A 27045-nucleotide genomic window follows, 5' to 3' on the forward strand; every position below is an offset into this window, starting at 1 on the left:
AGAAGTGCCCCCTCTGATATGTGCAAACGGTAGCAAAGCGTAAAGCGTGCGCTGCAAAGCATTTTGCTGCAATAGGGTCTCACGGCTTCCCGTAAGGATGATGTACAATGAATGTGACGCAGTACCAGTACTGATTTTGTGATTACTGTACTCCTCAGTGATTGTTGGTATATTCTGTTAGCTGATAAACTTCTAAAAGAGGTTGTGATATCGTGGGGCACAAGGATCACTGGAACGCGGAGCCTAGTTCTTCAGAACGCTGCAGAATCCCCTGCTGTCAAAGCACAGTTTCTAGGATTCAAGTTATTGCATATCCAAATAAACTTTGGTGCGGGGTTGGTTTTTTTTTCTTTTTTTAGCAGCGATTGTTTTTATTTGCTAAGCACAAGCATAAATATCTCACTCTTAAGGAACATTAACGGGAGAAAGCAGGGGGCGGGTTCTCATGGGGGAATTTTCCTTCTGTATGTATGACTAGTGCAACTTTAAAATTTATGGGGGAAAGCAATGAAAAGGTAGACCAGCCCTGGGAAATCGCATTGGCTACTTCAGAAGAGCTTTTTAAGAGACTACATAATTTTAAAAAATTACTGTCAGAAACCTCTTTGACTCGAATGTGGTCATCAATATTTTGGGTAGCATCAGAAATGCTTCTTTTTGAGGTGTATTTCTCTTTCCACTCCTTCCTTAAGGATATGAGTATACAAACATTCTGCTGTATTGTTCAGATTTTGGTGGTGATAGGATAACAAAATAATAATTTTTTTAATACAGTTAGAACTTAATGCAATATTATTCCCGGCAAGTGCACCCTAACTTTGCAGGCTCGTCTCATGGGGTACATAAAAGAGCAATGTAGGGTTATGTTTTATAGAAAGCTCCCACGGTGTTGGGAGTGCAAGATGTAGCAATTAGCTAAGCAGATGAGAAAGGAGATAGTGAGGTAATGAGCTGCATCTAATTTGTCCATGTGGAAGTGTCTAACGACAAACACCTCTGAAGAAGTGAACAATTCTCTGTGAAGGTTGCATCACCTTTTCAGGTGGGAGCAGGCATTGCATAAGCGGCAGGACGGAGTGAGTTGCGGTCTGGCGTTGTCATTGCTTCCAGCTTGTGCGGGGGCCTGAGGTCAGGGGCCAAGTGCCCGTCTGCGGGGCGGCGATTCTCCTCCTGTACCGCTCAAGTCAGCGGGCGTTTTTCTGGTGCTGTAGTGAGCCTGGATTTTTTCCTACAGCTTTTTATGAATGAAGTTCCCTGAGGCTCACCGCCTCTCCTACCTGACCTCCAGTGTGAAGGAAAGTGAGCTCGGACGTTCGCTCCACACCGCGGGTTAGTGAAGGGAGTTCACCTACAGTTGCTCCAGTAACTCATCTAGATTATGGAGAATCATGAAATTATTCTTGGGGTGTGATTTTTTAGGAGATGCCATGGGCTAGCCTGTTGCAGTTTGGGTAGGCATAGCTGCCTTATGCTGCTGGGTGAGACCGATGGCTGAAAAACCCCCATTTCACTGATTGCAGCTACTTATTGTCCAAATCAAAAGATGTGTGCAGCTTTTTAAATGAAACCAAAGTCTAATACTGCATTGCACGAATTTTACAAATACCTGAACAGGGAAAGGAAATGTATTTTATTATTGCTACTGGTTGCTTACTGCAGCAGTAATTTTTGCTTCATGAACTTGAAAAGGTACATAAACATCTCCCTGCTTCATAGCTTCCTTGGTTTTGCTGAAGAACAAGAGTACCAAAACACAATTCCGAAATACTACTAACACTATTCAGCCCCCTTCTCAGAAAAGCAGCTATTGAGATAATTCTGATTGCTTAATTCTGGTACTTCTGGTGCTGAAATAATCCTTTGAGATTACTGGTGTTTTTCTCCTAAAACGTCTGTGGATTTTTGTGACGCTGTCTTATTTCTGTCTAAATTTGCACTCGTCGTTTGAGAAGAGAATGCTGTGCAAGTTGGGTTTTTACCTTGTAGTTAGGCTGTAGAGAAGGCAGGTGTTCGGTATTTTTCAAGTGTCAAACCACCAGCTGTTCAGTGTCCCTTTTTGAAGAAAGCCTCACCCTCCTACCAGGGCTTTAGCATCAGCTAAGGTGCTTGGTGTAACCTCTTGCCAACACGTGCCACTCGGGTTTTGCCCAGTACCCAAAAGGTATCTGAAAAGTGAGCTAGCAGGTTGGTGTTATTCCTGACTTCTGAAGTGAGTTTTAACAAGTTTAATAAATGATACAGTTATGCTGGCTTGCCGGAGTATCTTTGGAACAGAGCGCTCACACATACGAAGATACTAAGGAGCATAATAAAAAGTATAGACTTGAGAAATTCGCTGTGGAAAGGACAACTAACAGACAAGGGAAGAGACTGTGCTGATAGCTTTTTTAGTTTAGTGATGTTAAGGGCAGAACAACCTTAAATATGGGAGGCAAGAAAAAAAAAAGCCCAAATCCAAATGAGCTGACAGATGTCCTTGGTGATTAAATTTCAGCACATGCAGCCGGGACTGCCTGCAGACTTCTCTGTGGACGGAGAAGTTAACAGCTATGTTTTTAGCTCAACTCCTTTTAGTAGTAAAAGGATGACATAGATGAAATACTCTATCAAATAAAGATGGTGATACACTAATGTATGTTATGCTTGTGTATAAGCCTCTTCGTTTGTATAAAATATGCTGTTGCTGATCATGGGAAGAGCTACACCAGTTGCATAGTAAGCTTATGTAGGAACACTGGCTGTAGCTCTTTGCATGAGAGATGGCTAATTTATAATATGAAGCCTTTTTTAGTAGAGCTGCTACCGGAGAAGCCGTGTTAATCACCTATTTGTATTAGCATTGATCTGAAGTTTAGAAAAAAAAAGTATGTGTGAGCTTTTATATCTTTCTGTTAAGTTGTTGTTGAACAGCGAGGAGCGGTGCCCAACCTCAGACTGCTCAGTTAGTGCTATCCGCGGGGCCGTGCGGAGCCGGGTGGAGCACTGTCTTCTGAAGGTACAGCAAGGGAGCAGCTTTGCTTCTGTGTGCTGGGGAGTAAGCACTTCTTGCCCGGACTTCTGCCTGAGAATGTTGCACATGAGGACCCTGGGTTGTACAGCGTTTCAGAAACCATAACGCTTTTAGATTCCTTTCCAGACTGCCATTTAAAAGAAAATAATCTGTAGTCTATTAAGGCTCAGATTCCCATATTTTAGTTTCTTGTAACTGTCTTCCAATGACTGCCATGGTTTCTCCCTCTTTTAATCTCCCCTATCTCTCCCTTTCTGTAGAAAATTTGCCTGTGTGCCCCCATTGTGTGCTTTACAAGTGCTTTGAAAAACTGTTAACAGACAGCATGTTTCCAGTAGAGACAGAAATACAAATGCCAAGGCCTCACAGGAAATCCTGCATAGGCCCCTCTGCTTACTTGGAGTGGGATGAATTGGAAGGGCTGGAGAAAAATAGCTGCTAGGATTGACTGGAAGAAAGGGAGAACCAGGTAGTGCTGATCGTAGGAGCTGGGCATTCTGGAACAATTTTGGTAGTTTTGTTCTCTTTTTTTGGTAACACTTTTGTTCTTTCTAAATCGCTTCCATCCCTCCCACATTTCTGTTTCATAGTCGGTGTCCGGTCTGTCTCCTCTGTACTCCCAGTGGTAAATGCAAGCCGGGGTGCCCGCTGCTTGTAAGCTCCTTTGCGTGGATTTTCTGAACTCTGTCCAGAACAGAAATAGAGTTTTTGAAACGGAGGCAACATCTCTCTCCCTTCCCTTTTGCTTCCACCTTTTCTTCTGCCTCTCCAGCCATCATTGTAGCTTGGGGATCTCCCGAAGTAAGGTTCCTCATCAATGTGCCCCTGCAATGCAACGCTGTTCCATCACTCGTCATCCTTAGCTCCCTGCGTGGCTTCCCCCTTTCCCTCTGCTTATCTCAACTGGGCTGCGTCTTCAGGATCCCTCCTTTTCCCTCTGTGTGTGATTGTACTCCTCTGCTTCGGACGTGTTTTACTTCAACTTCTTGCTTAGCTGTTACTTTTATCTTTTAAGCACGGCCAGCTTGGTTCCTTACAATCAGAGGCTTCCAAGCGGTCCTGCCACATGCATCTGGGAGAAATCCATAAAAGTCAGCACAAAAATCCACATTTGTGCGACAGAGTTGCCCAAAATCCCCCACGAAGTCGTCTCGACGTTTCAGGCAGCGCCAGGGACTAGTGACTGTGTTCTCAGCACCCGTACCTCTGTGCCTGCAGCACCTGGGCATTCGGATAGTCCCCTCTCAGTGTGCATGGACTCGAAGTGTTTCTTCCAATTTGAAGTGTATCCGTAATCCCAGCGGTCTCCTGGGCTGTGAAAATATCAAACATGCTCTAAAGGGGGAGAAACTTCAGAATCGCCGTTCACTCGGTGTGTTTGTCTGATCCCTTTGGTGTAGGGGACCCGAGCACCTGGCCGTCGCACAGGGGCTTCGGGAGAGGTTTCTGTTGTTAATACGACTGTAAAAGAGAGCGCTCTATGGTAGTTGAGAGAGGAAGGCGCAGTTAGCAGCGGGTGACTTGCGCGGTAATCTGTCATCTTCAGCACTCGTGAATAACCTTACCTATGTTTTACAAAACGCGACGTTACTCGGGTTTCCAATCTCTCTCCCTGTTGCACTCTGGCCATGAGATACTTCGGCAAATACAACTTTTTTTGGAGGTTAGATTTAAATGACAGATTGAAATGGATTTTTCTGAAAAGCTAATCCTGTGCTTTCTAAGGGTGTCAAAATACTTCATAAATTTTTATTGGAACCTAACTTGAGAAGTTAACTCTTAGGTAAAATGTAGTCATAGCTAGGAAAACTTGGAGCGAGTAAATGGAAATGCTTGTTCCTTTAAAATAAGAAAGGAAAATGAAGGATTTGCCACTTAAGTCTTGTGTAAATTAATAATCTTTCCATGCTGTAAATTTCAGCCCCTAATGAGGTGCCTCTCAGTGAAGAACAGAGTGAACTTTAAGTGAAAAATCCATGTTGTTCCTGTTGAGGGCCAATTGAAAATGTGCTGAAGGCAGATGGCAGGCTATTTGGTTACACCTGTAATCTGCAAAAGCCTGAACAAAAATTAGGTGAAGAATATTTCTGTAATTGACCTTTCAGTGAACTTGCATAAATTTTTTTCACTTCCTCAGTGGATGTTTATGACCTTGTTATTTGGATTACTTGATTAACGTGTGCTGAAATATTATGCCATTTGTAGGGTTAATGCATTGGAGAAGGACACGCATGTGATGGCCCCCTCCTCTCCTCTCCTCCCTGTTTTTAACACTACAGAGCATCATTTGGAATTGAAATAGTCCATAATGGTCCTTTTTTCACTTTTCTTTAAAAACGCGAACACTAAATTATAGCTGTGCAATTATGTAAACAATGGAAATGCTTCCAGAATGAATACTTCCTTTTAAATTTTCATTTTGTGTAATTGCTTAAAGGTTTGGAGCCATAATAAACCAAAATTATTTTACACATTTATCGTTCTAAAGGTCAATTATGAAAGAAGTAAAGGAACACCACTGTACAGAATGAGTAAACCAATTTCTGTTGCCATCACCATATGTTTTTCTTATTGCTTGTGTTTTTCCAGTTGCTGTGTACATAGCATTCAATTAAAGTGATTCATTTACTAGGCTGTAAGCTGCTGGGCAGAGTTTACATTTATAGAGCAGCGCTTTGAAGGGAAGGAAGCAACTCGCCTCTGTTTGAGTTGCCTGATTTTTGCACTGCCACTGATAGGACATATGTTCTCACTTGGTCGCTTTCTCATGAGCCTGCATCCTCTGATAAGCTCGCAATGCTACCGAATTACCGCGTGGAATTGCACTGTTGTTGTTAGCTGGGTGCTGCGTGGAAGTGTGCTGAGCGGGAGGTGGGAGAAAACCCCTCGGACTCTGCCTGAGCGCCTCCTGCGCTGTGCTTGCGTTCCTGCCCGCTCTGCGTGGTGCAAGCTCAGGTGGAACAACAGTGTTGTAGTTGGGGCATGCTCTGCCTCCTGCTGGTTTTGGTGAAGTCACTCAAACGACCACAAACTTATACGGAAATGCCCGAGATGAAAAATGGCAGTGGGAACTAATGGAAAGCTGGGCTGAGCACGCTTTTGTCTCGGCTCTTACTCACTTGTACGGGGTTAACCTCTGCTGGTTAGGGGTGGTGTATCGACTTCTGCTGGTTAGGGGTGGTGTATCGACCTCTACTGGTTAGGGGTGGTGTATCGACTTCTGCTGGTTAGGGGTGGTGTATCGACTTCTGCTGGTTAGGGGTGGTGTATCACCGCAGAGTACGGCCGGTGCTGTGCAGTCACCCGTCGGAAGCTGTGTAACAAAAAAGAGAAATGGAGGATTGTTGCATTAGCTTTTCAAAGGTAAATTTTCAAAGTCAAATTTTCAAAGGTTTCTTACTAGGAAAAATCTTTTTTTTTTTTTTTTTTTTTTTTTAGTAGTGGTACATCTCATGAACAGCAAGTAGATCCACGCAGTCACATTCCGACAGTGTTTTGGACTGTGTGTCGTCACAGCTTGTGTTGAAGTTGTGTTGGTTATGCTGTGCTGTAAACTCGCCGGTATTAATATATAAATATAACAGGTTTGCAGTTTCCATCTTACCCTCGTTTTCTCAGTGTTCTATACAGCCTCTACAGTTTGGGGTCAATGAAGCCGGGTGATCGTTACAGTGGCATTTAACAGATGGGATTGATGGAGCGAGGACAGGAGTTAACGCAGTTGTTTGTGGCAGGTCTTTGTACTTCCTACGTTCTGTTACCTTCCAGGCCAGGTTAGCACGGGCTCTTTTATTGTGGCATATGTCAACAGGAGCGGACTCCCATCTGCTGCTCTACAGCGTGATGCCCAATTATTCAGAGACCAAACACATCACAGTACCTGGCTCCGTTGGTAATTACAGGTGTGTTGTGTTGTGAGGAGCCTGGTGCATTAATCAGACCCTTAATTATAAAAAGGTGAGTCTTTTGTTCTGCTCTGTGTGCGAGTTTGCCACCCACTTTATGAGCTGCTGCATCCATCTGCTCTTTTTGAATGTTTGCATTGACTGATATTGACTTTAAAATGTATCAAAGGAAGTGATTAAAACTAGTTTAAACATTAACTGGAGTGGCATTTTAGCTTATTCATCGGAAAGTGAAAGCATTATTTGCTACTATGTTAAAAACTAGCACTATTGATGTAACAGACACAACACAGTTATTTCACAGGGTGTTCCTGCTGTAAATACTTCGCAGAACACCAAATGGGTTCTGTCCAGGTGTTTAGCCGTGCTGTGAGAAAATACTGGTGTAGTTAAGGCATATCTTCATACAGAGAGAAAGGAGTTGGACTTAATTTACTAACTCAGTTCATCTTAGTGAGTTGGATTTAGTTTCTGGTGTAGGAATTGAGCATATAGACACATTCTGGGACTGAATTTAAGTTCAAGCCTTCTTTAACATGTCATAAACCTAGTGAAGATCAACATTGAAAATAATTTTCCTTTGCAACTTTTCTTTGAAATTTTATTGAGACGAAAAATAATTTTCTATTCCATATAGAAATAGCCTTGTCTAATTCCTCAGCAAATAGAATGTTGCAGGTAAGGATTATATAGATCTTGTGCCTAATTTTGAACCTGCTGAAACCTAGTAGGAAGGAAATCTTAACTCAAATACAGGAACTTTGCTCTGACTTGGAGAGACTATGAAGAATTGAAACGTGGAAGGATTAAAGTTGAAATGCTTATCTGAAATGTGTCCTGTGTCACGGGGTAACGAGGAGAGCAAAGCTGTGGCTGGTGGTCTAGTCTTACACGTACCTCTTAAAAACAGACAAAACCCCCTCTGTTCCTTCAGAAATTCAGCAAAACTCTTTTTTTTCCCCAAGGCTTATCTGTATTTGCTATCTTAATTATTTAGAAGAGCGACTTAGAACAATCCAGTTAGCATATATTTATCTGTGTCACTGTGCTGTGTATGATCACTTCTTGCATTTGACATCGCTGTACTTCTCAACTAGTCCAGAACAGCAAAAAAATGCCGTATGTGCCGGAGCAGCCCAACAGCAGCAAGCCAGCCGCTGTCAGTTGTTGCCTTGAGCTCTGTTGGGGCAAAGGCGGCGCTCGTTTCTGTCATCTCATGGGTTTTATGGTGACAGAATTTTGAGTAATGTGATTTTAGGAATCGGAGTGGTGTAATGCTTCATCTTAAATTGATTAACGGTCTGAATGTTGTGAATCCAAAGTCTTATTTAATGGGGGAACCATTTTATGCTTAGACACGAGGAGATGTGGGTGGGTGTTTGGCTGGGTTTTCTTAAACAGGAATTTAAGAGTACAAATATTACCAAGATACCAAATGTACTTTTCCTACTAAATGCGTCTGCAGTGGAAAGCAGTGGTGGTTACGTGACGATCAGTTATACATGGAGCTGCGTGGCTCTGTGAATCGCCACCTCGATTACTGTGGAACTGGTGAATGGCACAGTTAAATCTTCTCAGCCTCTCCCTTTTGGTTTGGGGATTTTTTGTTTGCCTGTTCTTTGTATCTCTTCTCAAATGGTACCTTCTCTTTCAGGATATCTTAAATACCATCATAAAGCACTGCCCACCTTGGTTTTTCTTCCTGGGCTTACCTGGCTTTACGATGCTGATAGGAGACTTCATCACCGCGGCGGCCAGGGTTCTGAGCACAGACATGCTGGAGGTGAGCACGGCGATGCCCGGGGTCTCTCCCCGGAGAGCGCGCGCTGGCTAACGAGGTTCGGATGTCTCCACTCTAACAGGTGTTGACTCATTAGTGCAATGCGAAACGGGGCTCTTGGGGCAGATACCATGGCAGCTGATGTGTGAAGTCGTGGGATAAGGTGACATACTCGTGTTGCAAAGGTGTTTCATCAAAAGGCCAAAGTGTGAGAAATCATATCCTGGCTAATACTGCAGCACGCCTGGGCGCTAAAAGCAGGACTTGGGTTTCAGAATCTCAGTAGCTGTTTTTCAGTGAGCATGTATTAAAAACAAGGAACTTTTCTGGTAATACGCAATTTCGTACTAAATATCAACAGAAATGTGACTCTAAATTATTAAATTGGTGAAGGACAAGTAAAATAGCAAATCTATGATGGGATGCCAAAATAATGGCAAATGTCTGGAAATCGTGGGAAAAACAGGAAAGCTTTTTTGTGCATGAAACACCAGTTTGGGGGAGACCTCTCTGTCTGTTTTGGCCAAGTGCTTTTCCCACTGCTCTTGACATTTGTGCGGCAGAGCGGGTGGCCCTGCTCAGGGGCACCTCCCCCTCCTATTTCAGAAGGACTGAAACGGTGAGCCTGGCCACGCTTTTTCCATCGTCCCTCAAAGAGCTTACAGCCATGAATTTTCTGACATCTCGTTAAAAAAGCTGCTCAGCCTGATCATTGATCCAAAGCTTAAAGCGCTAATAAGAAGTAAAAACTCAACTTGCTGTGGAAAAAAAAAAAACACAACACACCACCACCTTCCATTTCTCCTGCAAGCATAAAGCTTAGCATGTGTTGTTTTCAACATTGCGCGAGATTATATAGCAGTAGTTAATGCATTTATAGCTCATGCCATGTTGATTTTGATGGGTTTATTGAAGTAGGAATCTCTACGCATTTTTGTCATGTATACAGTCAGTGTGAGTGCCTTGTGCTGTCCCTTGTGTCACGTGATCAGCCAATAGTTGTGCTGGATTAGCGCTTAAAACTCTCACTCAGCTGTTCTTTAGATTGTTCTGTATTTTTTATTGATACCGAGTTGCTGATAGCTGGATTGTGTAATGACAGAGGAGGTATTAAAAATGCAGAATAGGCTTAGGAGCAGGGCCAAGTCCCTGCTGGAGGAGAAGCTCAGCCTCGGACAAAGAGCAGAGCAACAGAGCAGCAAAAAGCACAGGCAAGTAAGTGTCTGTAAGTTTCTGCTTTAATGCTGCTTTTGCTCTAGTTGTAAGGGAAAAGCTACCGGGACCTGTTCCTCGGGACACGTTCGGTGTTGCTTTGTGAATACAGCACATCAGGTACTTGGGGTGATAGCCGCTAGCCTCATAGCTCATGCCACTTCCATTATTTTATGGAGAAAATGGGTTTGTTTCCTTTCCCTTCGTTAGGCTCCCCGTTCAGAAGCTCACACCATCCTTGGTTCTCTTGTCTGCTTTCCAAATATCTACCAAGAAATCCCACTCTTGCGGCCCATTTCAGAAGCTGGTGATATCATTGCAGGAACAGCAGACGTGAAGGTAAAGCCACACTTTATTAGTAAACCCTTATGTACCCTAACGTGTTTTCACTATGTAGTCACTTCATTTTTACCGCATGCTTTTTGTTTAAAAAATAAACCCCTCCTTCTCTGCAAAACCCCACAACTGCACACATTGTATGTGCTTATTTGATAAGCATTGCTTTGCTTAACATGCACCATAAAATTAACAATGCTTAGATACTGCAAATTACATTTTATTTTCAAGGAGAGTGAACTGGCTACGATCAAATGCGATGTTTTCCAGCCAGATGCCTGTCAGGTCAATTCATTAAATGATGTTGGTGGTATTATTTAAAGTGTCCGTTCATTGTATCTGGGTATATTTGCTTGTCCTGTAAGAGATGTGGGGGGTGCATAAGGGGAGATATTTTTTGCCTTATTGGTATTATAGTAAGATTTTAAGAAAATTCCACTGCTAGACAGAACCATCAACTTAACGTGAATGTTTTTCCCTGAGAACTAATTTCAGTGGGACACCCCGAAACATGAATTGTTTTGCTGGATGGAAAGGTTTTTAATTCAATGACTTCTGCGGTGATACTCTTGGTGGGAAAAAAATCATGCACGCTGTCCCATAAAGAGCCAACAGAGGTGACCTGGAGCCTCACTCACAGGGGAAGCCTGTCCAAATGGTTGCCCTCTCCGTTACTTTTTGATTGTCAGCTTGAGGCACCACACTGATCTGCTGCACAAGGTTAGGTAAAACTGGGGAGGAATCTCCCGAATTCCCAACACGGCCTGAGAAGGCAGAGCCAGAGAGAGTGTAAAACCCTCAGCACGCTTGGCTGCAGGGTTCTTGCTTTCTTCATCAGGCCTCGGAGAGTCATCGGAGGTGTGTTAAAACAGTCTGGATTTTAAGTGTCTTTTCTGTACTAAAAAATACACTACATTTTTCAAAACACGGCTTGCTTAGAACTTAAACACTGTAGTTTGTATTATCAAGTGATCACCACTCATTAGTAAATACCCATCAACTCTGAAAATGAATTGATTTCCATCTTGCTGTCTGTACATTATTTTAACTTGACCAGATTTATCCACAAGGGCCTGTCCGTTTGAGTTGTAATTGGTACGTATTTCTCCCTTGACAAAATAAAATTGGCATGTGGTAAAAATGCTTGAAGAATAGACTGAGAATTAAAGTTATTTGACTTGTAACCATGTCAAAATTAAACAACTTTATTTAAAATGGATGTACGAAAACATGTTTATTCTAATTTATGTTGTTATTTTAGTGCTACCTCATAAATATTTTATTGAAGAATGCTACAGAGGAGCCAAGTGAAGCTGCAAGGTAATGTACTGAGTAAAAGAAAAAATGGGAGGGTCTTTCTTGCTACTGATTTTTTGGTGCTTGTACAGCCGAGTTGTTACTACTGCCTTGGGGTTTACTCCTGTTTGGATGAGTAACTCACCTTAGCCCTATCGAGATGAGGTTCACTCCACGCCATGAAGGTGGTGACCTGTTGTGTCACCTGAGAGGGAAAAGAGAGGTCGCATCTTTGTGCCTTTCTTTCTTTCTTTTCCTTTTTCTCAGTATGCTTCAAAAGCTTCTGACTACACCATGTTTTCTTTCAAAAAAGGTGCATAGCCATTTGTGGCCTTGGAGTTTGGATATGTGAAGAACTAACGCAGTGCACAAACCATCCCCAAGTGAAGGAAGCAATCAATGTCATAGGCGTGACACTGAAGGTATAACGGTCTCTGTAGACAATAAACATTATGTAAAAAAGGTATTTTCATTTTTTTTACATAGTTGCTCGCTATACGGAGCACAATCTGCTGATTTGTCTCTTCATTTCTGAAAGCATGGACAGGTTGCTGCCTAACACACAACTGCTCAGGACTTTTTGCTTAGTGGTGGTGATATGGCCTTGGCCATCTTCAAAAAGATGTCTCCCAGTTGTGAACCCTTGCTTGTAATTAGCAGCTCATTATGTTCAGTGACCATGGTTCAGACCCTTCTGGCTCCTGTGAAGTTGCTGAGCAGTATGTGCCAAGGTGATGTCCTATACAAAATACCTGCAAAAATAGCATGTGATTATGTACCTAAAGACCCCTTCCACAGCAGACCAAATTAAGATAACACAGATAATGTCACGCCTGCTGTTCCCTAATGGTGACAGCAACATTAACATTTTTTATTGTTTGTATAGAGGCAAAATAATTTAAAATGTAGAAAAACTGAATGTATTGTATCTGGGTATTTTATTTGGCTTTTAATCGTCTTGTCTTTCCTTCCAGTTTTCTAATAAACTGGTGGCTCAAGTAGCCTGTGATGTTCTTCAGCTGCTGGTTTCTTATTGGCAAAAGCTTCAGAAGTACGAATCCTCTCTGTCCAGAAAAATTACTCAAGTACGTCAGTTTCTTTAAAATGTTTGTATGGAAATCATATGCAAAATTTTCTTAATTCCTTATTTGAGCTATGACCTGGATGGCAAAGGGTTAAAATTACCAGTGAGGATGGAGCAAGTGCTATTTGCCAAACTGTGGAAGTTAATTTATGGCTCCCGATGGTTTTGCCGTCGAAGATCACAATGAAAATATTTTGGGTTTCAATGTTTCGAACAGCAGACCCTGGCACCTGCCAGTGTGTGGTCCCTCAGTTCAAATATCAGCCCTAGCCCTAATAAAAACGGGGAGGCTACGGTGCGTGTACACCGCGCCGCCCCTGCGCTCCCTGATTCAGAGGTTACTAATGTACTGCCATACCCGATGGCTGCTGCGGCACGGAACGGAATTTCTGAAATAACAGCAGACTTGGGAAACCAGCACATTTATTTCCAGAACCCACTCCCCGTACCGTTCACCAGTCTGGCCAGTCCGAAGGCCGGGTGGGAGATGGCATCTGACAGTTGGTTATTGGCGCCTAAATGCCAGCACAGCTCCGCTAGCGGCTGCAATCCCCAGTGCTGCAACTCTAACAGCCGCGTTACGAGCAGCTGCACAGGCACGGGTGGCAGCGCTGCGTGTGAAGGATAGGTTCTTTATGGTCCCCTTGCAGGAGGAGGATAACGAGAAATTTGCTTTTACTTGGGAGGGTGTACAACACACCTTTAGCAGGCTCCTGCAGGGATAGGAGCATTCACCCATAATTGCTCATGCTGCATCTGCTGGATTCTTACAAACAGTCTCGCTCCCTCGAGATGTGAAGCTGTACCAATACATAGATGATATCCTAATTGGAGGGACCTCCCCTGAAAAGGTGGGGGCAGCAGCAGCAGTGTGGCAAACGCTACATAAAGCAGAAGTTGAAATTCCGCCTGAAAAATGTCAGGGATCAAGTAGAGGAATAAAGTTTTTAGGTATTTGGTGGAGTGCAGGTAGTGCAGCAATCCCACCAGACCCCCAAGTGAAATAGAACAGTTACAGATGCCCCAGTTCCCAGTCTAGGGAAGAATTACAACTACTCGTGGATACTTTAGGGTACCGGAGAAAACATGCACCTGGATTTTCTATCATTGCTCACCCAATGTAGTCATTCTTACAAAAGGGAAAACTGTGGGAACGGAACCCAAAACATGAAGAGTCAAAACTCCAATACAGGAATTAAAGACAGATCAGTCACTGGGGCCAGTACCCCCCCCGACCCTATTATAGCAGAATGGGGTTCTGCAGAACAGGGTACTTACTGCAATCTATTCCAGACCAGGCCGAGCGGGCCAAAATGACCTTTAATGTTTAACTCTACTGTATTTAAAGAGACAGAACAGAGCTATCTTGAGTCCGAGCAGTTGAACAAGCTGAGAAAATACACCAGGGGCAACCTGCTCAAATTAGAGGGCTATTTAATTTGCTAGTAACAGTCCTGAAAGGAACTGCTCCCCCAGAAGGAACTGCACAAAACCCAACCGTCAGGAAACGGTGTGCCTGCCTGGTGGGAAACAACTGACTGAAGAAGAAATAAACATTACAATAAAAATTACAAATGGCTGTAAACACGGACCCATTAGCACTAAAGCGGCCATTTAAACCTTCACTGATTCTCAATGCACCTCCCCTCGCGGAGAAAACACTGACTGAAGGCATTTGGCTTACCGATGCCTCAGCAAACAGGGTAAATGGCAAATGGCGATATAAAGTTGCCGCATTAGAAATTGCCGCCGGCAAGCAAGTAATAGACAAAGGTGAAGGTGGTGCACAAGTAGGAGAATTAAGGGCAGTTGTTCTAGCAGCACCAAATGGAGCAGAAGTTATCGATGTCGACTCCTGCGCCATGTGGGCAGGTGCCGCACAGTGGCTTTGTCAATGGGAACATTGACATCTCTTGACTAAATTGGGAAGTAAATAGATCCCCAGTTTGGGGAACTGAAGACTGGCCAGTTGCTATTAGATCTAGCTAGGCAAGCACCATTTAAACTAGGGTGGGTAAAAGCCCATGTAAACAGTGGCCAGCCAGCCACAAAATGAAACATTAGGTAAATTTTGCATATACAGTCCCTTAAACATAAGCCGTTGACCAAGTCTGAGACTAGGTTTGGGCCTAGCTGCACCTCGACTCCTCTCTGAGGAAGGAGTTTAGAGAGCGAGGGGGTCCGCTCTGAACCTCGTGACTCAGCAGGAGGGTCCTCCTTCCCCTTCTGCGTCCCCGGTCTCTCTGTCAGTCAGTCTGACTCGAGTGCAACTCAGTTTGCCTTTCTATGGTTCTTCCATGCAGTAATTAATAGAGTGAACCTTGTCATCAAACTTACTGAACCTTGGCAAACCCCTGTTAAACTCTGTTAAATTCCATCCAATTCACTGACCTCAATAAAACATATTGCTGCTTCTCTTTTGAGTGAGGTGCATTCCACTCATTCGTGACAAATTGGTGTAGTTGGCAGGATTCTAAATCAGGGTTCGTGACAAACTGTGACTCTGTTAACTTTTCCTTTCTTCTGCAGTTGTTATTAGGAGACGTACTTGCCGTAGTCCTAGGACCAGCGTACTGCTCTCATTTGTAGTGATTTATTTCCAAATGCTCAGTAAAACTTTTCATTTCACTTGGACGTTGATTTGCAAGGGCCGTTGGATACTCCTAAGGGAATTTAACCTTTTTCATACCCTGTTCAAATGAAGTTCATGCTCTGTCTTTATAGCGAAGGAAGCTAAATGTCTTTCTGGGATTTTGTTTATTTCAATATAGATCCTTGTGGCCACTATTGCATTTCTCTTGCCGAGTGCTGAATACTCCTCTGTGGAAGCAGATAAAAAGGTACGTCGCTGAGAAGAGTCATCTCTATTCTTTGTGCTGCTCAAGATGGTTATTAAATGAAGTTGCTTGGAACCAGAGTTGTATTTTAAACTTTGAAACTTGTACCTGTAAGTCTGGGTGAATTGAACAGAATACACATAAATACTGTGTTCCATGTTTCTGTTTAGTTTATCGTTTCACTGCTGCTTTGCTTGTTGGACTGGTGTATGGCATTGCCCATGAAAATGCTCCTGGAGCCAGTGTCTGCTGGTGTCCTCGAAGATCAGCATGCATCCAAAGCTCCTTTGCTGGACTACATTTACAGAGTGAGTATGAGGAACGAATGCGATTTATTGTGTCTAGGTGTTTAAAGGTGCCTTTCACACTTTCTGTTAGGCACAGAAGCATGTTTAGCAAGCTGTAGAAAATCGTGAATTCTCGCAGTGTGGGCAGAAGTCATACAGATGAAGAGTTAAGAATGTAAAATGCTAAGATAAGATCAGAGATTTATAACGGACAGAGGGTGGTGAAGAGAGAAAGGTAAAATGCATAAAACAGTGACCCAGGGAAAATAATCTTTGCACAAATACTTGAATTATTTGAAATGTGCTGTTAAAATACAAAATAAGGCCTGAAGTGAGCTCTTAAACCGCAAAATAAGTGCTGACAAAGAGTGTTATTTTAAAAAGACTCTATTTGGACATCGATGGGTTTTGTAGCATGCCCTGGCTTTCACAACATAAAAATTTATGGTGGGTCACTCCTCCTTGAACGTGTTTAAGTGGGTACTGTAGTGTACGCTTTATCGCTTCTTGAGTGTCACGCTTCCCTACTTGCAGGTTCTGCACTGTTGTGTGAACGGCTCCAGCACGTACACTCAGCAGAGCCATTACGTGCTGAGTCTGGCGGACCTCTCGTCCAGCGATTACGACCCGTTTTTGCCACTGGGGAATGTCAGGAGCTCCGAGCCAGCCCAGTGCCACTCCTCCGCGGATTTGGGCAACCTGCTCACTGTTGCCGAGGGTAAGAGAGTTCACAGAGCGTGGTGAGGACCAGCATGCCAGTGTTCAGCAGCTAGGAAATAAAGCTTCCCAGGTCACATCTCTTCCTTGAGAACGTGCTTCTCCTTACTGCGCGTAGCAACTATTCCTTGAAAGCTGGGCAGCACCCTTTTTTTTAATTACTTTCAGTTGCCTCTGTAATAGGATGTTTGAGTTCGTTGCTGATGTTGCTCTTTACGAAGATTACAGGAGAAAGAAAATGACATGAAGGTGCTGCATAGGTGACTGTAGGCTAAAAGTCAAAGGGCATGCGGTAAAATAAAATGAATGAAATGTGCGACAAGTAGAATTTCTTGGAAAGCGGTTGTAAATAGCTTCTTGAACAGGAAAGATTAGGAGGACAACTAAGGCAAGCTTCTGCAACATGACAGAAACTTGCAGATGCTGTGTCTAACTACCTCTTGCTGCTCTTACTGATCTAGTATCTTTTCATTGATTGTTTTAGAAAAAAGGAGGAGAAACTTAGAATTGATACCTCTAACAGCACGGATGGTTATGACTCACCTGGTGAATCACCTGAGCCACTACCCGCTCAGCGGAGGCCCTGCCGTTCTCCACAGTCTCCTTAGTGAGAACCATGACAACTCCTACGTGGAGTCCTCTGAGCTGTCCTCAGAAGTCTTCCGGAGTCCCAACCTGCAGCTCTTCGTGTTTAATGACAGCACTCTTATATCTTACCTCCAAATCCCCTCAGAGAAGAAGACAGGCACTGAACCTACAGCAACCCCCTCGGATGTAAGGGTAATTGTCAGAGATATCTCAGGGAAGTACTCTTGGGATGGCAGGATACTGTATGGACCTCTGGAAGGCTGCCTTCCGCGGCAGAGCGCAACGAACGCGTTTGTCATCTCAGGCAACCCTGAGCACCACTTCATTTCCCAGAAGGACGTTTCTCAGGTAGAAGAAGGAGAAGATGCGCTCGACCAGTTGCTGGAAAAGATTGGTAACACCAGTCCTGAATGCCTCTTGCATCCCCAGCGAAAGCTGAATGAGCCATCGCCGCCACCCTTTGGTGTGAGCTGCGACCAAGAGAATGCAATCACTGAAGCCCTGATGAGGCAGAGCGTCCAGGAAAAAGAGTATATACTTAAATGCAGCTCGGACTTCAGTATGAAGGTGGCCCGTCAAAAAAAAAATGACTTGGGAATGAACTCCTGGGACAGAAGGTAGGAAGAGAGGATTCAGAACATGTTTACGATACTCTTACTCTTCTCACTTCTACCCCCAAACATGTACAAGCTTAAGAGAGTGAGAATTACACAGCTGGGTGGTAGTCAGAGCATACCTTTGAACTGTTACGTATGCCTGCTTCAGTGATTATTTTAAATAGACATCTGCACATTGTTCATAATAGTAAAAAAAATTTGAGCCATGCTGATTTGATTCCTTTCTCTTAGGTACTTGAATGTGAAGATACTGTGTGTGTACTGTGTTGCGTTTTCCTTCAAATCTTTCTTTTCTTATATATTTATAGAAAAAGCTTTCATCTTCTTAAGAAAAACTCAAAATTACTGCGAGAACTGAAAAATCTGGATTCCCGCCAGTGGTAGGTAATGTTTACTAAACACACCGTCGATAAGGTTAGCATTTCCAAAGAAAGAATAAGTACGTCACCAAACCCAAGAATTCATTAAAACTGCATGTGCCAGCAATAGAAATATTCATATGGAAAATGGATTGCTTGTTTCTGAAGAGTTCTGTAGCCTGAATGGACAAGCTATTTTTGCTGGTGTGCTATATAGGTAGAATGCAAAGTCAGCAGCAAATAAGAAGACATAGCAACCCAGTTCCTGTTTTCTTTAGCTGGGAGGGGAGGGAAGAAGTTCCAAAATTTTGTGCGGCCTTGGCTCAACTCACACCAAGGACTGTTTTCTGCAGGCTGGTCCCTCTGTCGAGCAGTATTTTAAGGGGTAATCTCCATACAACTGCTCTACAGCCAGGTAGTGGCAGAACAGCATTTTATTTTCCATTACTTGACATATAGCTATTTGAAAAATGTCTGCAGCACTGGAGTTCTGATTTTCTTTTATCCCAACAATTCTCATACAAATCCACTCAGCTTGTTTTCAAAGCAGCCAACTGTCGCCGTCAGCCTTGTAAAACTCAACCAGCATCTGAAAGTCAGTAATGTTTTTTTCTTTCTCATATATCATCACCCTATAATTAAAATTCTGTAGGTCAAATTATGCTCCCATTAGCACCTGTGCAATTCGCTGTCTGGCAAGGTTGCACAGATGTAAGCGATTAACCCTGTAATTGGGACTTGGTCATCAGTTCTTTTGCTGATACACGGAAGGAATAGACTCTGCTCCGCTCTCTCAACTGTGGAGCCTCTGCAGTGTGGTCATGGGGGGAAAAAATGGTGCAAATATATTTCTGCAACTGAAATCGAGAGATGTCTTTGTGTGCATAAAAGAAGTGGACCTGTAGAGGTAAACCTGGTCACCTGTTCATAGCTTTTGAGGGCAGGGGATCTAAAAAGTCATTTTGAGCTAAAACTTCTTTAACGTTCATTCCTTTTTATATCTAATTACAGCCGTGAAACTCACAAGATTGCAGTGTTCTACATTGCAGAAGGACAGGAGGACAAGTGCTCAATACTGTCCAATGCAAGGGGAAGCCAGGCCTATGAAGATTTTGTGGCTGGACTGGGCTGGGAGGTAATAGTCATAAATTTAGGCAAGCTAACATACTTGATCTGAAGACCTACAAAAATCAGTGTAAGCCAGTTAAAATAGGTAAATGGAAAACACACTGCTTGTATCACTGCGTATCTTTAATTCTCAAAAAAAAAAAAAAAAAAGAGATAAATTTTAACACACACTAATATCTAGCAGTACTTAAAAGATCACCTTTCTAGCAGAATTCTGTAAATTCACATGCTGCTTCTGGATGAACATTCCTCCTGCTTCATCCTGCTGATGGACAGGTGGTGCTGCAGTGGACGCTTCTGCTTTCTGCATCATTAAGAGCTATAGCATAATTTCACCTCAGTTTTAGCTCCTTTTAGCTCTTCGCGTGGTCAGACCGCTTACCCAACCACGACTGCTTTATGAAGGACAAAACCATTTGGGTTCAGTTTGCATTGTTGAATTGATGTATCATAACCTAAATGGCACAAACATTGATGTGTGTTGGAAATGCATGGTAGCTGCATTTCATGTTTAAGGATTTAAGTGACGTAAAGTCTACAGGGAGAGGTAGCGTCCTCGGTTAGGCTGATGCCGCTGGGAAAACAAACGAGCTTTTGGACACAGGCTTGTCTTCAGAGAGGCATTTCTTCTGAGTAATCTCCTAGAATTATTTCTTCTAAGGTTTTTCTTTTTGTGGAAATCTTCAGCTGCTTTTGTAGTTTTTCTGAATGTTTGTATTTTCTCTGCACTTTATAATTGTTTCTCGCTGTGCATGCTTAGAGTGGGCTCGCTGAGCAGTGCACGGCCCTTAGAGCAGCTGCGCGTGACAGAGTGCTTGTGCTTCCTTGCTGTTGTTTGCTGGAAGGAGGGTAGAACAGCCGTGTAGATAATGACTGGGTACCCGGTGAAGGGATGTTTACTTTTAGTAAATGTCAGATACGGGAATGGGAAACAGACAGATCTAATGCAAAGATCACAGACCCATAGGGGAAGCCTTCCCTTTCTCTGGGATGGCTACAGAACGCTAGAGCGGTAAATTCACCAAGTCTTGATATGTAAATAGATACTGATTATTCATCAGTCTTGTCAAATTTCTTCTAACAATGACTTTCGATCGATCAGGTTGATCTCTCAACACACGGTGGGTTTATGGGCGGCCTGCAGCGCAACGGCAGCACAGGACAAACGGCACCCTATTACGCTACCTCTACCGTGGAAATCATTTTTCATGTGTCTACAAGGATGCCGTCAGATTCAGACGATTCACTGACCAAAAAGGTAAATAGTTTGCTGCGTGTTTCAAAACGTTGTTTGTAGTCTTCAAATGCTTCCATTTAAAGTTTAGACTGAAACCAGACTGTGCTAACTGGTCCTAGCAGGCCACCCTTGCTGTGCCACATGGTGCTCTGCAGCTAGATTATCTGAATTAAATGGCATCTAAATTCTGGATTCTGAAACACAATTAACATTGCCATGGTAGCCTCAAATACCACCATTAGTAATAATATTAGCAATAATTTCATTTGTATGTTGTCTGCCTGCCAAAACTGCTGTAGTTTGGTAGAACAAAACAACCAAATGCAGCATAATAAAACCTTACAGATAAATCGTCCAGCGTGTAACAGAAAAGAAGTGAAAGAGAAGTGACAAGCATAGTACCAAAAGCAGCCAGCTGATATTTAAAGCCATTATCCAGTTATTCGCAATTCTGCAAGCAGACTCTGCTTCAAAGATAGCCAGAACCCAGCCCAAAATTTTGTTGGTATGAGTGCATAATCATTTGTCTTTCCTAACAAGGACCGATTTGAAATTTTGGTGCTTGCCAACTGCTGTTGAGAGTCAAAGATGATTTTAGGTGCGTGCTGAATCTTTGCCTTTTTAATTGGGATTGGCAACTTGTCCCACCTAGGTTTTTAATGCATGTTAATAATGCTACTACAGCCACCCAGTCTACCATGTGATGCTGTTGTGCTCCGAAAATATCTATAACTGTGTCACTGGGTGATCTATGTGTTGTCCAGTTAGTTTCGAAATAACGTGCTTTTCCTCGAAATAAAAAGGTGGAATTTCTGATTACCAGTCCTGAAAACTTGCCCAGCATTTAATAGTAAAGCTAGATCCTTTCTTTTTTATTCTGATATCTGTCATTAAAAAAAAAAAGTCAACAAAATTACATGGTTTTGTTTATGTATGCAACTCATTATCTTCGCATTAGTGGATTTACATGGCTATGGAAAAAAATGTCACCTGAGTGCTTTAGGGTAGAGAAGTAGGGCTGTGGTCCGTAGTAAGAGGCTGTATAGTCTCTATCACTGTACCGAGGTAGGACTGTCTGTTTGTATTGTTCCTGGCCAGTATTTATCTAGCTGCCAGTTAAAAACTCCAGTGATGAATGCTTTACGGTTTCCCTAGGCAACCTATTCCTGTGCTCCACTTTTTGTGCCATGAGAAAATTTCTTGTAGCATCTTCTTTGCTTCAATTTGAGCCCATTTATTCCTACCCTATTCCACATGGATATGGAGAACAGATCAATTTGCAGCAGGCTTATTTATGTTTGAGAACTGCTACCGTGTCTTGCCCAGTCTTATTTTTCTTACACAAATTGTGGCCGTTTGGTCTAATCTTCCCTTGTAAGCCATAGCACCTGGATTTTATGGAAGCGTAGCAAAGGCAGTGAAATACTGCCTCGCTGTTGAGTAATACATCACCTGGGAGAGGAGAGAGCACAGTCTGACAGAGCTGCCACGAGAGGAAAATGGAGTTTAACTGCAAACAGTCTATTTTACTAATTCTCCGAATTCCCACCCATGTTAGGGATTAACACAGACGTTGAGAGGGTCTGGTTATTCTATTTAATTGTCTCCCCTATGTTTGCTTTAAGAGAATTTATTCTTTGTGAGAAACAAAAAGCAAAAGCATTTAGTAGTTGCCAGCCTCCAAGCCTTGAAGAGCTAGGAAGCAAGGCCAGCTCCAGTACATATTATCCACAGAAAATACCGCAAAGTAATTGCCTTAAGACTTTAAAAAAAAACCCCTTAAACCTGCTATAGGAATGGAACCCTGCAGGGATCAAACTGTGTATTCCTGTAAAGAAGGACAAAGCTTTGAGCAACCTAATGGACCTCGGGAGCTGGCCCTGCTGTAAGCAGTGGGTTGGACCCGATGACTTCCAGAGGTCTTTTTTAACGTATAATCTTCCATGGTTCTGTGCTTCTGCACAGAACAGCTTCGTTTCATTTGTCACAGCTCTTTTGTAAGCAAGCGTGTATTTCTGTGCAAATTAGCATGGACTTCTTAATGCATTTTAGAAGACTGCAGCTAAGAGTGGAGGCAAGATGCATTTCAGAAGCGCTGTAAAATTTCTGGAAGATGGATAGTTCCCTAATTCTTTGAAAATGCCGGTGGATGAACTGGCCTGCATTTGAAACCAGTGTTTGGAGCATGAGCGTAGAACCAACCCAGTTCTAAAAACAACGTTAAACATCCCGCAATAACTCTCATAACCCTAAAAGTGTCTGTTTCTTGCGATTTCACTGGTGAAGCTTAGCTGTGGAGGCAGTGTGCTGAAATACATAAAGGCAAGTACACTGATGCTTTAGCAACAAAATTCCTCAGTCCGCAGCAGTCCCACGTGGATTTTGGCAGCCTTTGCCTGTGCAGACCACAACTGGCGTGTGTGCTTGGACAGGAGCACGTGCCTGTTAAACAAGAGGAAGATGGATTTATTTCCCCCGCTGGTCAATGCGGCACTGGTGAATTCTGCAATACCTGGCTAACAGAGTCGTGAGCAAATGCAGCATTGCTTCCGAGACCGTGGCAACTCTCAGGATCACATAAGTATTTTAATACTTCCACTTGCTCACTGAGCAGTTAGCACGTGCTGGCCTTAAGTCCTCGCCTCAGACCATTGGGGCGGAATGTCCAGTTTAAAAAGATTATTTTGTATGTATTACTTATTTTCATAGCGGTGCATGGGAGGAAGGCAGATCACGATGCTGTCGTTCAGTACCTGCTCAGTTTTAACGTTTGCTGCGACAGAACTATAAATGGTGTTAGAGGACAGTGTTACTGGGAGGGGAAAATTTTTATCATGTTGTCAGTCAGGATGCAATGGGGGCCACAACTTTTTTATTTCTTGCCTCCTCCCTGCTTCCATCAGATAGGGTTGCACGGATACTGTTTGGGATCTAACGTCCCCCTTACTTCTGAAATCTGTGTCATTTCTGTGGTTTCTTCTCTGCTTATTTTGCCTCCAGACAGGCAAAAAGAATTCAATACCAATCAGCGTGCTTGGCTCGCAAGCTTCGGAGCTGAACAGAAGGTCTTACCACCTGCTGGCCAAGGAAGTAGTACAGCAGGCCGTAAATTCTGTGGGCTGGGGAATTAAGCAGATGCAGTAATTTTACTTAAATATGTTATTATGGTTCTTTATTTTTACTGAACACAAGAGGATAAATTCATTTCTGGTATTAAGTCACGAGAATAAGTGCATTTCCACTGAGGGTGAACTTGGGCCCTTACTTTTGCGCCGTACAGTTGTAATTTGCAGTTCATATTCCTTTATTTGCCGTATGTGCTGACATAATATATTGCTCATTGGGGAGGGGGAGAAAGGAGAAAAAAAACAAACCCAAAAAACCCCCAAAACCCAACCCAAAACCCCTCTCCAAATAAGTCTTAGCCCTGAAAGAAGTCTTCTCTAGTGGAATAATCAAAATTCAGCTGATATGTTTTCCTGCTGTAGGGTTCAGCATCAGTGGTTCTAAACTTTTTTTTTTATCCGGCTGTCTTGTGGCAAGAATGAAAATCAATCATAGTAACAGCATCCTACCTTCCCCTGTCTTGTTCTACATAAATTGTGCCTAACGGTTTAAAAATGAGCTGCAAAATCTCAGTGATTTATTCCATCTTCTCCATTGTCATAGCAGAACTTTTTCAATTCAGAAATGTGGTTGCAACCCCATACTGAACTCTTGCTCCTTCGCTGCAGAAATTTGTTAGCTGGAGCTAGATTAGATTTTTAGCAGCTAATCTAACTGCTGTAGGGGTTTGCAAAGTGGGGACAGAGCTGTGCTATTGGATTTGTCCAATTCATTTGACTCCAGGACTATAATTGCACTTATGTCTTACAAGGCTTTTATAGCCTAGGGCTGGCGAGCAGCAGAAAAACAAATTGGCAGTGATACAGTAAGAGTGAAAGGGAATGAAAGGCGCACATTATCAGGCTCCAGGCAGCACTGTTCTGGCAGGAAGTTTCTCGGTTAATTTACAAATAAAACTTAGATTTTAGGATGGGTACACTGTCAGCCAGACAATGGGGATGTCAGGCCCCACTGTTACTTAGCAAAAGTAGCAGCCGTGCCTCCCCAAAAGCAGAAATTCTTCAGTCAAACAGACGACTCCTCTCTGGAGCCAGCTGGCTGTGTAATGCAATTAGCAGGGAAAGGAGGTCAGGCCATTAGGTGTGTACCGTGACCGGTGTCAGCCGCGGCGTGTTGCCTGGCAGGCAGCGTGCAGCCCGGCCGAAGCGGGGAGCCTTGAAAACTATTTGCTCAAGCGAAGGGGAGCAGCGGTGCTCGGCGAGCCTCCCAGCACGCAGGCTGGCTGCGCGGCTGCTGGAGCTGCCGGCTGCGCTCCGGCGCCCAGATTAGGGCTGAGGAAGCGCAGAGCAGATATGATTAACGACGGCGTGACGCACGTCAGAGCCTGTGCATTGACCCGGCTGCCAGGCGCTGAACGCTCGGCGTAGCTGGGGCGCTAAGCCGTGGCCGTGCCTGAGCGTGTGCAGCGGAGAATGTACATATTTTGTTCGTGTTGGCGAAACTGCTTTTATCTGCAGGCTAAAAATTCACGCGCTGTCAGCTCCCTCGGGGAGGAGAAGCTACGGCAGTTTCAAGAGCTGGCTTCCCTGAGCCTTTGTAGAGAGTCAGCAATAAACTTAAAAACCCCGACTACTTGTGGCTGAGCTGGTCGGTTGTTTGGTTTTGCTTTTAATAGTGATCTTAGTTCCTGGCTGCTTTGGGATTGTTTTAAATGAAATTTTTTCTTTCTCAGGGCACTGAGTCTACCCCACAGCTTATTTTTCGAATGAGCGATACAGGGAAATAGCAGCTGGTTTGTTGTCACTGATAAGATTATAATAATGTCTTTTATCAATGAAATTATCTTTCAAGAACAACCATTTTCAATTAATACCAATATTTGTGACATACCTTATAAATGCGATGATTGAGGATGTATGACTTCAGAACAATGGCAGGTAGTAACTCAAGCTTTAAAACGAGTTCCTAGCATGCGATGGGGGTTCCAGCAAAGGCAGGCATTTATTGTCACGCGACGTTGGCAAGATTTTGAGCTCCTAGCCATCTCAGGCAAGCCCAGCAAGCCTCGGTTGATCTAACTTCTCCGTGTTCACTGAAGTCTGTTCTCTTGGATGTGATACAAGTACAAAGTGGTTTGGGATTCTTCAGTAGGAAAACCATGTGATTGTTACCAGAATAGGTCCCTGTGATTTTAAAAGGGGCTCTCAGGCAATATTTGGACATATTTGCGTTACTGTTTTTATGGGGGTATGTGCTATTTGTCACGCGGACAGCAAGGGGAGGCAAGGCAGCACAGAGCCTTTCCTTCACGGTTTGTTTTTGCAGAAAGAAGAGCTGTGTTCGGGTTGTGAATTGCCCTGTGCGACTGGACAACTGCATCACCCTGCAGAATTCTGTTTCCGTATTAATTTGTTGGGCTTTCTAAAGCAGAGGTCGCTAAATACCGCCGTGGTGGGCTTTCCCTGTGTCGGGAGGCTTGTGCCAGGACTCGCTCTAGTATCAGGATGCCTTGGGTTCAGCCTGACAATTTGTGGGCACCGCTCACAGACAGCGCCGTTGGGCTGCTCTGAATACAGCTGGCGTGAGCTGGGTCCTCCCTCCGCTCCGCGTCCATAGAAAATGACAGCTCGGCTTCTGGTGGGGCGGGGCGCACAGGATGCCTTGGGTTCAGCCTGACAATTTGTGGGCACCGCTCACAGACAGCGCCGTTGGGCTGCTCTGAATACAGCTGACTTGGGCTTGGTCCTCCCTCCGCTCCGCGTCCATAGAAAATGACAGCTCGGCTTCGGCTGCGCGCGGCACAGCCTTGCCAAGCGCTCGGATCCTCAGCCTGTGTGACCTGTTGTGTGCACAGGGTCCTGTAGCCAGACAGATTTGGGGGTTTTTAGGACTAAACTTTACGTCTTGCTTTTAATCACTTCCAGGGTGACCTAGCTGCATCTGTTCACAGAAAGGGAAATCGGGACTGTTGTACATGGAAATTGCTGCTCAGCTTTGTATGTGTCAGCCTGCACTGTGTGTGATCAACAGAAGTATCCTCTTGGATGTGGCTTTGTTTTTACTGAGCAATTAAGAAAATGCAAGCAAATGCACAGAAGTTAGGATGAGCATGAGCACAGTAATTTGCAGTGATTTTTGCACGTGTAGGAAGCTCTCATAACAGCATTGTTAATGTTTCCATATTTTTTTAAGGCACAAATGGTTTGTATTTTCTTCAAACAGAACTAAAAATGTCTTTTATTCGTAGGTGTAAATAAAACACAGCTCTATAGCTTCTCTGTAATTTAAAATACACCGAGAATCTGATTCGCTCTGTGAACTTAGCTTTATTTTACTCTGCTAGAGTATAAACTGTAAGCAAAGTTCATAGTTTTAACTTTTTGATTCTCATAAGGTATTGTGGTTTTGCCATGTTTCTCTTACAGCTAGGGTACAGTTTGCCACCCAGTGTGCAGGAGTGAGGGTCTTTATTTTTAAAGGCACTGCCTGGTTCTGAGGAGGGAAAGTTCACTGGTACGATACAGGCTGATGCAAGGCCTGCTGAGATTAAGGAGTTATTATTTACCAATGAAAATCACTGCCTTTC

General features: G+C 43.5%; 1 protein-coding gene across 1 annotated transcript in view; it reads left to right on the forward strand.

Annotated features, from left to right (window-relative positions):
• Positions 1-27045, forward strand: part of RALGAPA2 (Ral GTPase activating protein catalytic subunit alpha 2) — a 194587-nt gene that overhangs the window by 105385 nt on the left and 62157 nt on the right. The window contains exons 25-36 of the mRNA XM_035902236.1: positions 8570-8698; positions 10118-10246; positions 11505-11563; positions 11853-11961; positions 12514-12624; positions 15395-15463; positions 15631-15768; positions 16282-16465; positions 16949-17669; positions 17978-18049; positions 19040-19163; positions 20259-20414. Of these exons, the coding sequence (XP_035758129.1) occupies positions 8570-8698; positions 10118-10246; positions 11505-11563; positions 11853-11961; positions 12514-12624; positions 15395-15463; positions 15631-15768; positions 16282-16465; positions 16949-17669; positions 17978-18049; positions 19040-19163; positions 20259-20414 (2001 nt within the window). The remainder of the gene's footprint in view (positions 1-8569; positions 8699-10117; positions 10247-11504; positions 11564-11852; positions 11962-12513; positions 12625-15394; positions 15464-15630; positions 15769-16281; positions 16466-16948; positions 17670-17977; positions 18050-19039; positions 19164-20258; positions 20415-27045) is intronic.

Source organism: Egretta garzetta, unplaced genomic scaffold (genome assembly GCF_000687185.1).
Source record: "Egretta garzetta isolate BGI_Z169 unplaced genomic scaffold, ASM68718v1 scaffold499, whole genome shotgun sequence".
Taxonomy (NCBI): domain Eukaryota; kingdom Metazoa; phylum Chordata; class Aves; order Pelecaniformes; family Ardeidae; genus Egretta; species Egretta garzetta.